The sequence below is a fragment of the Nothoprocta perdicaria genome, unplaced genomic scaffold (assembly GCF_003342845.1).
Source record: "Nothoprocta perdicaria isolate Ctin4 unplaced genomic scaffold, notPer1 scaffold_25, whole genome shotgun sequence".
Taxonomy (NCBI): domain Eukaryota; kingdom Metazoa; phylum Chordata; class Aves; order Tinamiformes; family Tinamidae; genus Nothoprocta; species Nothoprocta perdicaria.
Genome location: NW_020455477.1, coordinates 2932309 through 2948104, shown reverse-complemented (window position 1 = coordinate 2948104; position 15796 = coordinate 2932309). Strand labels below are relative to the sequence as shown.

The 15796-nt window shown below is 40.9% G+C and overlaps 1 protein-coding gene across 9 annotated transcripts in view; it reads left to right on the top strand.

Annotated features, from left to right (window-relative positions):
• Window positions 1-15796, top strand: part of DOCK10 (dedicator of cytokinesis 10) — a 113072-nt gene that overhangs the window by 46521 nt on the left and 50755 nt on the right. For all 9 annotated transcript variants that reach the window (XM_026040042.1, XM_026040041.1, XM_026040037.1 and 6 more), the window contains exons 8-16: window positions 286-469; window positions 1622-1707; window positions 3168-3251; window positions 4354-4509; window positions 6055-6276; window positions 7033-7155; window positions 7834-7916; window positions 13825-13947; window positions 15157-15236. In XM_026040042.1, coding sequence (XP_025895827.1) covers window positions 286-469; window positions 1622-1707; window positions 3168-3251; window positions 4354-4509; window positions 6055-6276; window positions 7033-7155; window positions 7834-7916; window positions 13825-13947; window positions 15157-15236 — 1141 coding nt within the window. The remainder of the gene's footprint in view (window positions 1-285; window positions 470-1621; window positions 1708-3167; window positions 3252-4353; window positions 4510-6054; window positions 6277-7032; window positions 7156-7833; window positions 7917-13824; window positions 13948-15156; window positions 15237-15796) is intronic.

Below are 15796 nucleotides of genomic sequence, written 5' to 3'. Positions count from 1 at the left end.
AGCTGCACGATCTCTGAAATCTGAACAAGGAGGACAGTGGGGAGTGATAAATCTGCTTCCATAAGACTACCACTGAAAAACTGTTGAGAAACAGGAGGACTAAAACATACGATATTGGAAAGTTGTACCACTTCATTAAATTTTATTCAGCCCTTTCCCAAAGGACTTTTATGATTTTCATGACAGAAGTTGGCCATAAAAAGGCCCACCTTTTCAGCATCCAATATCTTTTCAATATCTTCTTTTAATAAGTTTTGGTTTTCTCTTTTCCTTTTGTTGCAACAGAATAACAGGCTTAGGAAACATGCCTTTGAGCTGAAGATGAATGACCTCACATACTTTGTGCTGGCAGCTGAAAATGAGCAGGATATGGAAGACTGGATTTTCACTCTCAACAAAATCCTGCAAATAAATCCAGAGGGGATCATTCAGGAGAGGAAAAGTGCCGATCTCACTGATCTGAAACTTGGTACGAGTGAATAACCTTGCGTTGCTCTTCAAATCGAATGCAAACAACCAAACCTTCCCATTTCACTGTTGAGTCATTTTAACTGCCTGGGTCTCTAGTGGATTCTGCACCTATTGATTTCTGAGGAAATTTCTGAGGGTTCTGGCAATCGCTTGGCAATGTCAGTTAATTCCCTGCAGATCACTTCCAAAGGGCTGTGGGGGAAGTTAAACTGCTCCCAGTGAAGTTAGTGAGAATGATGTGGCTGTGCTTAGCATATGCAACACTGCTTCAAATACAGTTCTCTGGGGATCTTGCTGGTACTTCATGTATTACCATCTTGAGAGGCTTTAAGAAGTTTTTTCCGGGAGAGGTCAGATGAGTTCCTTTTCCAGCATTTTGTTTTCTTTAAGCATCTGGAGGTATTTTTTCCCTTTTTTCTTTTTTCTTTTAAGGGATGGAGGGAAACAGCTGCAGCATATTGCTTTTTTAGTGGAAGCTTACTGACTTTTCATTTCTTCCTTTTGGGAGTTTGTTTATTAACATGCTTTCATTTTGGAAGTTAGGATCGGATGCTTTGTTGAACTGTATTCTTTGTGTGGCAGTAACTCATCCCCCCTCATAATAAATCTGTGCTCAGCTAGGATGATGAGCCCATGATAAAATCCTAGGACCAAATGTACTTTAAACTGTAACGTGGATTTGAACTGCTTCTAATCTGAGCTGATTCAAAGCTTGTATGGATCCATAGTCTGCAGTGCCCAGAGTCAAGGCTAGATCCCTTCCAAGAGTGGGCAACCCTGTTGGCATCCTTGACTTCGAAGGGTGAACCCTGTGCTGGGGAGTGGAGTCTGGGGCTTGCAATAAATTCTCAGTGTTGCCTCAGGAGGGGCTGAGAGTGCAAAGAAAGGAGCCTTTGTTGCGGGCCGGGGTGTTTGGGTGAATGTGCCAGGCATTCCAGCCCTTTGTTGTTGGGGAAGCTTAAATGGAGGCAGAGTTATAGTAAATACCAGTGGGGGATGAGCCTGAGGAGGACAAGGGTTGTGTATTTCTTGCATTTTATAACTTGATTATAATAAAAGGGATTGAAAAAACAACATGAGGTTGATATTTAAGACTGTATAGTAATGGTAAGTTTAATAAAGCCTTTTGAATAATTGTTTTCTTTTTAAGATGCATCAGAAGCTTCAGTGGATTATGATGGCCATCAAGAAGAGACTGATTCTGCAGAGAACACTTTGCACCCAGACTTTGCGAAAGTAATAGATGTTATGCTTTTCTTTACGAGCTTGGTGTGAAGAGTTACCTGTGTCAAAAATGCCTAAAACTGGATTATTGTTAGTATTGTGAATGGCTGTTCTGTAATTTTAAACCATATTAGAAACATGATGCCCGTTGGGAATCATCTTCTTTCTGAACAGCTGGTGACTTTGTTAAAAGGAGGACAACTTCACTATTATATATGATATTATATATAATAGTTATATATAATGTATATAACTTATTAACTACTTAGTTAATGTGGATATCTCAAAAGTGTAACTGGTAGATCAGACTACTGCTGGCCTAAAAGACTACAATAGGTGTTCTGCAACTTTTAATATACCTGCACAGCCCTTTATATAGTTAATTCCTATTCTATTTTTTTTTTTTTTTTTACTGCTAATACTGACTGTAACAGGGACAAATATGGATTTGTCCCTAGTCCATGATATCTGATCCCACCTTTGCCTAAACCTTGTGCCAGGAACCCGTCAGGATCTACTTGGGCATGTCAGCCCATGGGTGGGAAGGTGGGATGGGGATACAGAGCTCTGGATCTCGCTCTGCTGTTTCTCCCCTCGCTTATCGTGTGCAGCAGTGTCGTGGGGATGGTGTCACGGTGAAAGTGATGCGGGAGCAAGAGCGGAGCCTGAACAGCTCTGCTGAAGGGCATGGGCTGGGATGACCAGGGAAGCTGTGGGCTCCTTGAGCAGTTCCAACAAAAGAGTAAAAGAATAGGAATTATGAGCTGTAAAGAAAGACCAGAGGAACTGTGACTATTTAGATTGGGAAGAAAAGACTGGGAGGTTTGTAAAGGGGAAGGAATGTGTAGGGTATACTTTTGTGTGGAAAAACAATATTCAAGCTAGACATAAAAACGAACTTAAATGACAGGGTAGGGAAGCACTGGATTATCTGGGAAAGCTGTTGAGTTGTTTTTATCAAGAGATTTATTTTCAGCTTAGACACATAACTGGCAGAAATAATTTTTGTGGCTGGTCTTCCACTGGGACAAGAGAATGAACGAGGAGATGATTCCCAGCCTTGTATTGCTGTGCAGTTCTGTAACCTACATGTTGCATCTCCAAGATGGAGATACACATTTCTTAGCTCATTTTCTGTTTTTCTCCCAACAAGTGTGTATTTCTGTATTTTTTCCTTAGTTGTGAATCCTGAGAATATTTTGAGTGCATTTTTACACCCTTTTGACATCTTACACAGTTGATTCTTTAACATATATGGCCTTGAATTATAAACGTGTATAATAAGATTATTAGTTTTTTCCTTTTCTTGGCTTGCTTGGAAGCATACCACACATTGAAAATCTCTGGCTCATGGTCATATGCCCTTAAAAAATGCTCAAAGGCACTGCAGAAACGGGTCATTTGAAAGCTTAACAACTGTGTCTGCATTTCTTTCCATGTGCAGAAAACTAATTTATTATCTCTCACCACAGTACACCACAGAAACAGAAGAAACGGTGAAGGCCTCTCGAAACGCAGAGCGACTAAATCTGTTCTCCTTGGATCCTGATATAGCTGTAAGTGGAAAAGCCTGTTTCCAATTCCTTGCACGTTTTACAGCCCAGGTAGCCTGTGTTGAACAGACTACCTAGACCTTGGCAAGGTTTAGTGCTCAGCAAGCAGCTGGCTATGCCCAAGACTTCCACCCTAGTGCAGCCTTTGCTTGTGCTGGCTGGGCTGGAATATGCAAGTGCAAACAAGACACTTTCAGCTGGGAAGTGGAGGCAAAGTGTGCTCAGGTCTACAGAGATTAATGTATAGACTAGACCTGTCCACAATCTATAGCTAAACTTTAAAGCAGACTGAAAATCTCACAGGAATAGTACTGGCCCTTGGTTTGGAAACATTTTTAGAATAGTGTTTTAAGTGGATTTGAGAACAGAAGTGGTCAAGGAAGAACAGTAGGAAGAATAATTTGGAAAGGCGACCTATGTGAGGAAAAAGCTTAGTTGAAAATTTAGGAATTGCAGTTTGCCTTGTATTTTAAGCTTGCTTATTGTATAGGAGTCAATCTTATTGCTTCAGCTGAATGCATGTTTGTCAGTGATTTAATGAGATGATTTTATTTCCTTAGAAAAGATGACTACAGGAAAAGTAGGAATCAGTATGTTCAAACATGAACCTGTGGTCAAAGTGACTGTAGCAGTGCTATTAAAAAAAAAAAAAAAAAAAAAAAAGTTCAAGCAGTGCCATAATGTATAACTATGCGGGAAGAAGGACAAGGGTGTGAATTGCATTCCAAACATGTGGTGTTATAGCCTGAATTTGAGGTTGTTACATCTAGATTAGGAAACAATAGATAAATTTCCAATACAGTAAGCAAGCGCAAAAAAAACCAACCAAACAAAAAAAACGCAAGGTCATGCACTGAAGTTGTAGAAAACCTGACTTGGACTCCTCTTGCTGCCTCTGACATTGCAGATGTTCTCAGGCACTGCTTTGCTTCCTAGTCTGTAAATTAATAATGACATGAATTTACTATGGTAATATGAAGGTGTCAGTAGCAATTTTATGAGTTTTTTTCAAGCCCTTCAGTGATGGTAAACATCTCTAAAAGCTTGCTTAGGTTTGGATTACCTTGCCTTTTCCATATGGAGCTGATCCCCTTGCTTGTTTCAGTCTTCGAATCCTCAGAAGAGGGAGTTTCCAGGCTCATGTTCGGTGCTGAAGCCGTTTGAGGAGAAGCCTGCAAAGAAGATCCTGGTAACCTGCAAATCCCTCAGTTTGAATCTCCAGGCCTGTGTGACTGAAAATGAAAATGATCCTCTCACCAACGTAAGCTTTGACTGTTTTCCTGTGGATTTTCTCCTCTCTTTTTCCCTCTAGAAAGGGCTTACTGAGTCTGTGCTAGTTCTGTTTGGTAGAAGAAGGTAAAATGAAATCTGTATTATGCGCATGTGCTGCCTCCCCTCCTCATCCTCTGCCCAGGCACTTGGAATGAATCATAAAACTGAGGAACCTTTTTGGCAAATATTTTGAAGTTGATTTAGATTGCAGATTTTTAGCTACAGTTAAATGAGGAATGAAGTACATTAAGATTCTTGAAAATCTGTTTGCTATAAGATATCATTTGTAAGAACAGATTTAGGATGCCAAGGTTTATATAGGGAGGCAACAGAGTATCAGCTGCTAGTTGGCAGGGGTGTGTATGTGTGGTGGTGGTTTGTTTGTTGTTAGGTTGCTGGAAAAGAAAGAAAAAGAAAAAGATTTAGTTGCTCCTTTTGATAGGAAAACCCAAATTAAAACAGGGCAAGGCAGGAAGCTTATTCTTATTTTATAAAGGATGTTAGGAGAGAACAGAGAAAAGCAAATTTTTCCCCTCTGTGCACAACTTTTAGCTTTCCTCTGAAGCAGAGGAGTTTATTTTCACCAAATTAGTGTTCTGACAATCTTTAATACATTACATAAAAGGCATTGATTTTTTTTTTTATTCATTTAAAGATGACCTCTATGGTGGCTGCATATTCAGCATAATGTAATCAATACTTTTTTTGGCAGACTGGAATAACTCTTTAATGAAGTGATAGCTGTACCAAGGGCATGCAATAAATCACCACAGAGACTGTATCTGCTCTTGCATTGTTCAGAAATTTATGATTCTGATTTCCAGATGGCTCAGAAAATGTCATCACTATTTGGTGGTTATTTTATGACTGACTTGTTTCATCGGAGCTGTGGATGCTCTCTGGAGTTTACTTTCAGTCATAGGACTTTTTAATTTGCTGATAATGTGAGATAGAGTAAGAGGGTAATGTCAGAGCTGTTCTGTTCTTGATTTCCTGGGAAAATGGAACAAGCATTTCCCGCAGGCTGGTACACCCATATATATCCATTCATATCATTAAGTGTTTTTCACCTTTTCATCTGTCTTTATCATCTTTATGTCACATTTTTTACGATCTCAGGAAAGCCCTTCATTGTTCTGTCCAGATTTTATAGTGAGTGTGAAACTAAATAATAAATCTATAACATTTCTTTATGGATACATTCAGTTACTGTGATGCTTGACTGACAAATATACCTGCCTATTTTTTTGGATGAACTAACTGTAATTTCTGGAACTAACTGCAATTTCTGCTATAGTTCAGTGTTGAACTACTTGTAAAAAGTCCCTAAAATCATATGGTTAAAAATTTTGGAGGGTGGGTAATTTAGGGGGAAGTGGGTGAAAGGAGGAAAGGGAGAGGGTAGATTTTGATGACTAACAATTTGTAAGCAATCTCTTTTTTTTCCCTCTTTTTTTCCTAGCCATGTGGAAGTGATAAAAGCTGGGGTGTGACCTCTTGGTTACAGCCCTGGTTTGTTTCTGGTGTCTTCTAGGTAGAGCCTTTCTTTGTGAGCGTGGCCTTGTATGATGTCAGGGATGGCAGGAAGATCTCTGCTGACTTCCATGTGGATTTGAACCACACGCTTGTTAGGCAGATGATTTCAGGTTCCTCATTTTCATTAGAAAATGGCACTGTTGAAAATATAGACTCAAACGAAATGGAAGAACCACAGATCAAAGGGTTTCCAGAAGAATGGCTGAAGTATCCAAAACAGGTATTCCATACGTGGCTTGTATGACTTAATTCAGTAGCTCTTACGTAGTTCATATACATATATATATATGTAGGTGTATATATATATATATATAAAAAGAAAGAACGCTCTTTTTATGCATCAGTGATTCTTGCTTACACATGCTTGATTTTGAGTTGCCTGGATGCATTTAAAAATCATTTGCATCACAGCTTTAAAAAAAGTTGGTCTCTTTTATAGAGAAACCTACTCATGTTTTTTTTGGTGCTCTTTGGGTTTGCTCACTGGCAACTCCCAAACCAGTCAACCGGAACAACCTAAAACCTCATGTAGATGCTGCATTCATGTCCAAGTATCTCCAGATTCTTGCAGTTACTGTAACCCTTCTCCTCCATTCCCTTCTGCTCTTACTTTCCTCCTGCATATTATTCCCCCCAAGGCCAATGTTTAAGGGACATGCTGACCTTTCCCTTGATGAATTTAGACCTGCATTTAAGAGAGATAGCTTAGGTGTTGCTGACCTGGCCATACTGCTTCTTGACTTGTGCTAATGTTTTTGCCAGGTGCCAGGTACCAACTTACTTGAGTACAAACGCAAAGATAAGAGGCTGGGGAGTGTTTGGTTGTTCTTTTTTCCCCTCTTCCTCTAGCTCTCTTGAATATGTGGGTATATGCTAAATGTTCTTTCAGAATTGTTTTTGCATCAACAAAGAACTTAGTATGTCACTTCTACAGTGTTCATATATACTATTTGGCTGTTTATTTCTCTCTTAACAGGCTCTTTTCTCCATAAGTAATCCCCATTCTGAGATTGTATTAGTGGCAAAAATAGAAAAGGTGCTGACAGGAAACATTGCCAGTAGTGCTGAACCTTACATTAAAAATCCGGATTCTTTTAAGGTAAAGTAACAGCAGCATCAATTCTTTCTTTGTTAATTCTGATTTACTGGAAGTTGAATGCAGGGAAGTCTGTGCTTGCAAATTGCACTCACTTAATGGTACAAACTCACGTGAGACCTGCCTCTAAGATGACAAACATTCAGATTGCATTAACTGATTGCATCAGTATGGTGAAATCCTTACATGCGGTTATCCACTGCAAAAATAATAAGATGTTTTCATTCAGTTTGCACGTGATAGGGCTTTGATTGCAACTTACAGGTCAATATGATGTTTTCCTAGCTCTTATTAAACCTTAGCCAAGTGAAATTTGCTTTCAGTAGTCCTTTAGAAACTACCAGATAGTGCTCTTTGTATGGGCGCAAAGCTGGGTTTGGTACCTACCCGTTTCTGTCTCAGAGCAAACAGTGTATTTACACTGGATAGGTTACAACACGGCAGAATAATAATTGCAAGTAATTTAATTCTGACTGGAAGGATGCTGGAGGGGTTTCATTCATCAGCAAGTCACTGATGTCTTTACATATCCCAGAACCTGTCTGTCAGGGCAGTAGAAGACTAAATTATTTGAGGGAGAGATAATATTATTATCTTCCGTAGAGGATGTGTGGATGTATTCTATGCTTAATTGCCATAAATTGTTTTAGTGATGAAACTACTATTATTCTCTTCTTGTAGTGTGCACAGAAAGTGTTAAAATCCAATAAGCAATTCTGCAGCAAGCTGGGAAAATACCGTATGCCGTTTGCTTGGTCAGTGAGGTATGTAGTAATTCTCTTTTTATAATTTGTAGCTGTATGTTACAGTTTATTCTACTCATTAAATTGTTTCTTTTTAGTCTTTTGCAAATGTTATTCTTGAAGCTAAGCAAAGTTTTTGAGATGGTCCAGGACCTCAGCATATTTATAGTTTTATAGGTTCACTTGCCCTATTTCTTTTACACAGATGAATGTTGATTACTTTCTCATTAAATATTAGTATGGTATAATCTTTTATTTAGGTATGTAGTGAAGCTGCCAGGGAGTAGCAAGGGCAACTGACAGAATATAAATTTATGATGAGCTCCACGGTCATTTGGTGCTAAAAGTTATCAAAGAGATTTCAAAGTCATAGTTCTCACTAGAATCTCCTGTGAGAACGTCAATGATGTGAAACAGTTGTAATGACCACGTAAAATATAGGTACAAGTCTGAAGCTTTGTTCTTATAATGATGCCTGTCAGATTTAAAGTCCAATCAAGGCTCTGGAGGCTGCGGTGCCCCCAGAGGCAGCGCCTCGGTGCTGGTAGCCAGGAGAAGCGAGTGCTTTAGGTTCTCCTCTACTTCCAGTGGTTGCTAGGTGATAGTTATTTTCATCTTTGGTCAGCTGGGCTTTCTTGCAGAAAACTTTAGGATTAATAATGTATTTTTGTTTGTTCAATATTTTCCCTCTGTTTCTTTGTGTTTTGTTTCCATGAGCTCACTGTGTTCTCTCCTGTGCTGTTCTGGTCTCCCATCCAAGCCTGATCCTGTGCCACTTGATTCCCTACAACCACTTCAGCTTCCAAAACCAGATATAGCTTTCTTCCTCCTTTTGCTTCCCTCCCTACAGCTCCTTTAACCCTTTTTCTCTGTCCTCTTCTTTGGTGTTTCTTTTGGTTTTCTTTGCTTTCCTAAGTCTGCTGCTTCCCTGTGGAGAGAGCCCTCTCCTCAGGAGCCTCTCCTGTGTGCCCCTGTCACAGCTCCTTTCTTCTCCCATGTGAGGGATAGGGAAAAGCTCCCCATAATAGGGAGGAAAAAGTGGTTTGTTGCTGAGTAAAAGCGCTAGGAGGAAAGATCATTAGACTTAAGGTCAGACTGTGGGGTTGTCCATGGTCATGGCTGGTTGTCTGCTCTGGGAAATGGAGCACCAGACAGGACAGCCACTTCACATGCCTGTGGTTCTTGAATGGCTAAGGGTGCTTAGGTGGCAAAATGGTAAGGGAGGAAACAGTAAAGTACAGCTATTTGAAGAGTTCATTTATTTTTTATTGCCATATGTTTTTGCCAATATCTACTAGGACCAGGAAAAGCACATGTGTGTTCGAGTGAAAGGCAGATAATGTATTCTGGTCTGCCCTAGCTAGCTCAAGGATGCTCCTTGACATTTATTGGAGCTAGAGGACTCTTTATCAAAATGATATTGGTGGTGTCTCCTGGTTTGACAAGAGCTACTTTAGCATATAAATAATGAAAGATATGATAGTAATAGATGTACAGGCTGGCCATCAAACTGAGCTGAGGCTTTTTGTGAACTCTGCTGCCTGACTCTTGTGCGTGACTGCCGCATTAGTGTTGTGTGCTGGAGCTTCCATCTTGTCAAAGCCATCTTCAGGGGGCATGGTCTTTTTACCACTAGGTCAGGGCCAGGTCCTGGGTAGCCACTCACACATATGGAAAAGACTAGAAAATTTTCTTTTTTTCCTTTTCTCCTTCTTTTTTAATATAAGTTGGCATCTCTTTGGTCATCCCAGGCATAATATTACAACTGCATAGATTCCCCTTCTAGTAACAGAGCATTTGTATGTGGACTAAGGAATAAAATTGCAATTTGTTGAGCCTGATTAATGCATAGTGCTCTGTTCAATTCAACCTGCACATGGGTTTTTGACCTCATGTGTAATGTAGGATAAGCAGCTGTGTAGGCAGCAGCTGGTGTGTGCCAGGGGTGGATGGAAAGGCTGCAGTACTCACCGGTGTGGAGAAGGGACGGCAGCTACCCCTGCTGCTCCCGTGCACAGCAGGGTTTAGCTGCGTGACAGAATAGCCTGGTAGTCTTGGGGTTCCTTGCAGGTGGCTTGATTGAAACAGGCTGCAGACTTGCTAAGAACTTGAGGCAGGAAGACAACAGTAGATAGCGACTTGAGAAGAACTTGCGTGTGCTGGTCCTGGGATGTCTGAGTCCTGGCTTCCCTCAGCCTGTTTCCTGGAGACTTTGTATTCGTGAAAGATCTGGGTTCTGGTCCTGTACTTCTGCAGTCTCAGAAGTGGCAACGACTTGTTTCACTATGCACTTTCCTGGAAACTGTGTTCCCTGGTTTTCTTCTCCACTATGTCATCCACAATCTTAGAAAATAAGGTTGAAAAGATCTCCAACTTGTACTGCTGGAGATCTTTTGTGCTGTTTTTCATCTGTTGTACTGTTTTTTGCCTACCTTAAGATCAAATGCTTTCCAAATGTTTGTCTAAACAACACATCTGGCTGTAGTTCTTCCCAACATAAATGGGAATACAGGCTGAACAAAGGCCCATCAAACACTGGGAGGTATACAGTGCATGCATTGCACAAGTGGCTGACATATGGGCAGGGGATATGGCTCGGATTGTGGATGTCCTCAGTTCCAAGAGGCAGGATTTCTGTATGGAAAAAGACCATCTAGGGAAACAAGGGTATCGGGTAGGTTTAGTCTGACTTCTTCCCCAAAGCATCCTAAATCAGTGCTTCACTGCTCATACCATTAAAATTTTTTTCTACCTGTAGAATTAAGGAAAGTATCCTTGAGCGTATTTAAATTTTCCTCATTATTAATTGCATTGTATTATGACCTAACATAGTTAAAAAAAACAAACAAACAAAAAAAACCACTTTGCAAACAGACCGTACGTATGAACTTGTGGGTATCAGTGAAGACGTGAGGGATATGTTTAGTTCACTAGGTTAAATTCTGCATTTATTGACATCTTCTAAATGTGAATGTTATGCAGGACTCTGGTATAAGCAAAGTGTACTTTGGCCCTATAAATTCTATTTCTAGTCTTGCAGCTAGAAAATAGGTATTTCCAGAGGAGTCTGCCACACGACAGGCGAAAGAGCTGGTTTGGCCACGATAAATAGTAAAAACCTGGGATTATAAGTGTGTTTTCCAGTTACTTAATTCTGGCAATAGCTACATTCCTGTTCTGTGGAAATTTTCCCCCTTAAAGCAGTTGCAGATGGCTATGGTATGGTTTTACAGTATATATTTAGTGAGCCAAAATATGACAGTCATATATGTTGCGCACGAGATTAAAACTTGAATTACCTTAGGTGGCAGTTAAGTGAGCGTGGTGCGGAAGGGTGACGCAGGGCTCCTCCCTGCTTGCTTGCTGGACTCGTTTGCTTTGGTGCTCTGGGTGCTCTCACAGGTGTCATTACAGCATGTGGCAGAACTACAGCGTTTCAGATCCATTTTCTGTGCTCGTGTTCCTGAAAACTGCCAGGGCTTGCAAATACATGTACCTCATCTGCATCCTGTGCAGGGGAAATTCACCTATGGCTGTGAGCTTTTGCGTGCTGCCCTTCCTTCTACCCTTGTCCACCTGTGTAGACTTCGCATTTTGGAGCTCTGCAGTTAAATCCATCAGCTGCTTTCTGAGCTGCTGCTCGGGTGCTCAGCTGGGGTAGACTGGCATGGTTGATGTTAGTGAAGCTGCACTGACTCTCAGTAACTACAGATCTTGCCCTATATCTCTCACCAATAAGGTGAGCAACTTTTCCACAGATCATCAGCCAGTTCTTTAAAAAAGCATCCACTTCAGTATTAAATAGTGAGCACTGCAGGTTTTCTACACTTAAAGCATTAGGGTAATTATGGAGTATCAGCTAACAATATCATTTCAAAAGAATCATAGAAACATTTTTTTAATATACAGAAAACATCTTATTTTTCTGGGGAAATGGGGAGTGTTTTTCCCAAAAAATTATTTCTTGAGAATCTCATCAGGATTTTTTCCTCTGTGAAATTTTGCTTATCAAAATCTCCCTGGTAAGGAAGTGGCAGGTAGTAAGGAGTCATTACTAGATAAATACCAGATATGTGAATTGCAGAAGGGTTTTGTATCTCTTTTCTTCGACTAGCAGTCACCATTCGGCAATACTGAGTGCACTTCCTGTAGTAAGGAGCACTGATGGTCAATCTTCGCCTAACAACTTGGAAGGGCTCGGAAGCACTTGTTCCTCCAGCAGTCCTTCAGTGTTGGTGTGCCCTGAGAACGGAGATAGAAGTATAGAGTTGCAAGTATTTATGCACTCTCCTCTGAATGCATAAAATATACCTATTTCTAAGAAGGCTAAGGTGGTTTGGGATGGCCATCTAAATTGTTGCTATAGTAACAAGAGCTGTCCATAAATGGAGTATGGTATATAAGTTGTACGAGTAAGAATACTTGCATGTTTTGCACTGAGGATCCCCCATTTCATGCCTCTAGCACTTCAGGCTGTGCTGAGCTGCTCAATGATGACCATCAGTGCTAAGGGAAGGGCTGGGAAGCTCTGGGAAGGAGCAGCTATGGACATGGGGACACCAGAAGGCCCTGCCACCCTCGGACTGGAGTGGCCTTCCAGCCATGAGCAGCTCATGGGCACACGGGACTCTCCTATAGCCTGGGGGCACCTGGCAATCCCTCACCAAAGCCTGGGGACACAACCCAAACCTCCTAGTGCTGCAGTACCCTCCGTTGGTCTGGAGAAGCTTGAAACTGTGCTGAGCCTGAGAAGAATCATAATATCACCAGCACTGTAATAATTATTAACTTTTTAAACAATTTGATAGCTCTTTAATAGGATTTGGAAGTAAGTGTTGGCTGCCAGTAGTTAATCTCTTTCTCCCTAATACCTCAGGATTTTTGGCATTGTGTATATTTAGTCCATGGGGCAGACTGAATTCCTGTAACTTTTGAGGCCCAAGTCTAGTGCTTTTCCACAGAGAAATGAGACAGTGGTGATTCTCTCAGTTAATTAAGTTAAGACATGGTGCCTTTATACTTATCCTTAGGATCCTCTTCCAAAGGTTTACTCCATCACTTTGCATCTGGCAACAATTTGTGCTGGCATTGATTCTTCTTTTCACTGGCACTGGGACAGAGAAGTAAATTAAGGAAGAAAGATTGGCCAAATGATTCACAGAACAGCACTTAGTGTCAAGAACATTTTACTTTTGTTAAGCAATGTTTTTGCATACGATGGTTGCATCCAAGCTTTGCTGATGTGGACAGCAGTCACGTGAGCCAATCCAGGCTGTGGGAGATCCCCAGGACTGGGCAAGGGGCACCCAAATATCTGATTTAGACCCCACAAGTGTCACTGAGCACAAGTACAAAATACCTAAGCGTGTTTTCTGGGGTGCACATCAGCTGATGTTTATTGTGCCTGGTTGTGCACAGGTATCCTCTTTGTCCTATGCTGTTAACAAGAGCTGTAGGGAGCAGCCAGGGTGATGGAGCAACTGGAAAGCTGCTTCGTGCTGCACTGGGTGCTTCCAGCTCTCCTCAGGGATGCTGAGCTACAGAAAAGGAGGTGGAAAATGGGCAAATGCAGAGCTAGCCATTGACAATCTGTCCTTGAGAGTATTAAAATGAGTATTTGAAAAAGAAACTCCATATCGCAGTGATCACACTGCGGCCAAGCTCAGCAGGAACTGTTTGTGTAGTGCAGGACTAAACAGCATCTTTCATCTTTGCACGACTGTGACTGCACCAGCAGGTAAACGGAGGCTCTCTGGGCTGCTGTGGATGTGCAGCTGAGAGGAGCTTTACTGCTTGACAGCTCTGCAAGGAGTCCTGGAGTCTTGTGGAAGAGTTTGTATCCTGTATCTGTGCCTGAAAGATCATGTGACAGTTTAAAAAGTTTATATACATATGGGCGAGTGTTTATAACTGTGTGTTTTCTTTATAGGCCAGTGTTTAAAGATAATCAGGGAAATGTTGACAGGGACTCGCGCTTCTCACCTTTATTCAGGCAAGAAAGTAATAAGATTTCCATGGAAGATTTGATTAAGCTAATAGCAGAATACAGAAGGTAAGAAACAGTTTTGAATTCGGTTTGAGAAGGACCTGTGATTATAAAACTGTACAAAATATTTTTCACAGCTCTTTTTTCCTCATTTAATACAGCATGCCAAAGTAGCTGTACTGAATTAGTGTTTTTCACATCAGCCTATTATCTGCCAAAGAGTGCTTGAGGTTGAGCTTTCCAGGAAAGCTGGAACGTCATTTGGCACATAAGTGAATTTTATTATTACCTGAACGTAATGATGTATTAAGTTAACTTACATCAGGGGAGATGCAGGTCAAGTAACCAAAAAGAGAACATAATTTTAAAAAACAGAGGGGGAGAAAAAAAAAGGGGAAGAAAAAGAAAAAAAGCTTTCTTGAATGGATTTTCCTCTTCCATGCTATTTGTTTGAGTAGCCATGACAAACTACAAGGTAAATATTGGAAGAAAACAACTTTTTCCAAATGTTCTACAGTATGCAAATTAGTGAATAATTAGTTGGCTGGGCAGTCTTTCACACAGGTGTAAATCAGATTTAGTTCTAAAGCATTGTTTACACCACGCAAGTGGCATGAGAATTAAACCTAGAATTTCTTGGTCTACTCTAAAGGCACCTAGAAATTAATTTAGGTAATGAGCTTTTTCTGTTCCATTTAATGAGATAGGATGATAACAATCAAATGTACACTACAAAGATTCATAATCTCTTGCCTGGTGTTGCTGCTATGGGAATATAAACTTGCACCCTGTGTGCTTCATGAGGTGTTGCCGATGCTCCTTTGCTCGGCTGAAGCATCTCCTGGTTTAGCATCCCGTGCTGGCACTTCTCGAGTTGCTTGGGCCCAAGGAAGATGTGTGTTGGTGCCTGTTCAACATCGCCCTGGCAGAAGCTGTGATGCTGCAGGCTCTCACAGAGCCCTTTGGAAAGGACTTTTCCTTTCAGGCTGTAGGAAGGAAAAGTAGTTAAGTCTGTTCTGCTGAGGGTTGTTGTTAGTTCATCCATTTCCCCCTCACGTGTTGCTTGCAATCCCTGCAGGAATGCAGCGAAAATCATTTCTTTCCTGCCACTTCATATGATCTGAATCTGACTGTCAATGGGTGTGTGTATTAAATATGTTAAGTATATGTTTATTTCTGAAGTTAGGATCTGTTTTTCATTTTAAATGAATTCATGTGTTCAGTCTTATCTCCCTCGTTCTAATTTTTAAAATGCTTTCATTTCTGTCATTGCAGAGCAGAGAAGATTAGCAAAATACAGACCATACCTGGCTGTTTGGAGATTGCAGTTGATTGTGTCCCTTTGGAACATCCAAGTATGATTCCACCTTATAATTAACTAGGACATTGTGATAGACTTTTCTGCTTTAATCATTGCCTTGAAGCAGTAGAGTTGACTAGAAAACTGTTTGCAGTTGTTTGGGAAGCTGCTTCTCTTTATTTTTTCTTTTATTAAACCATTTGCTGTGAGCCAATTTTCATTTCTTTGTGTACCTGGCAAATGCACCCAAGTGATGCAGACCATGCTTACTGTCTCCTTGTGAGATGAAAATCCAGAGACTTCTTTCTGCTCTGGAAATCAGACCAAAGATCCAAATGACCTAATCTGTGCCTTGGGCCGGGGCTACCTCTGTAGATGAGGGCTGCGATGCTCAGGCTCGCTGGGATTTAGCTCACAGTGGATGTGACTACCAGAGACTGCAGGATACAGAGATGGTTCCAAAATGCCTCTGGCCTCAGTGCAGCAACTGCCAATAGGGAATCCTCTGAGAGGATCCTTTTCTCTCCTTCCTTTTCTTTTTCATTCTCTGTCTCTGTCTCTGTCTCTGTCTCTGTCTCTGTCTCTGTCTCTGTCTCTGTCTCTGTCTCTGTCTCT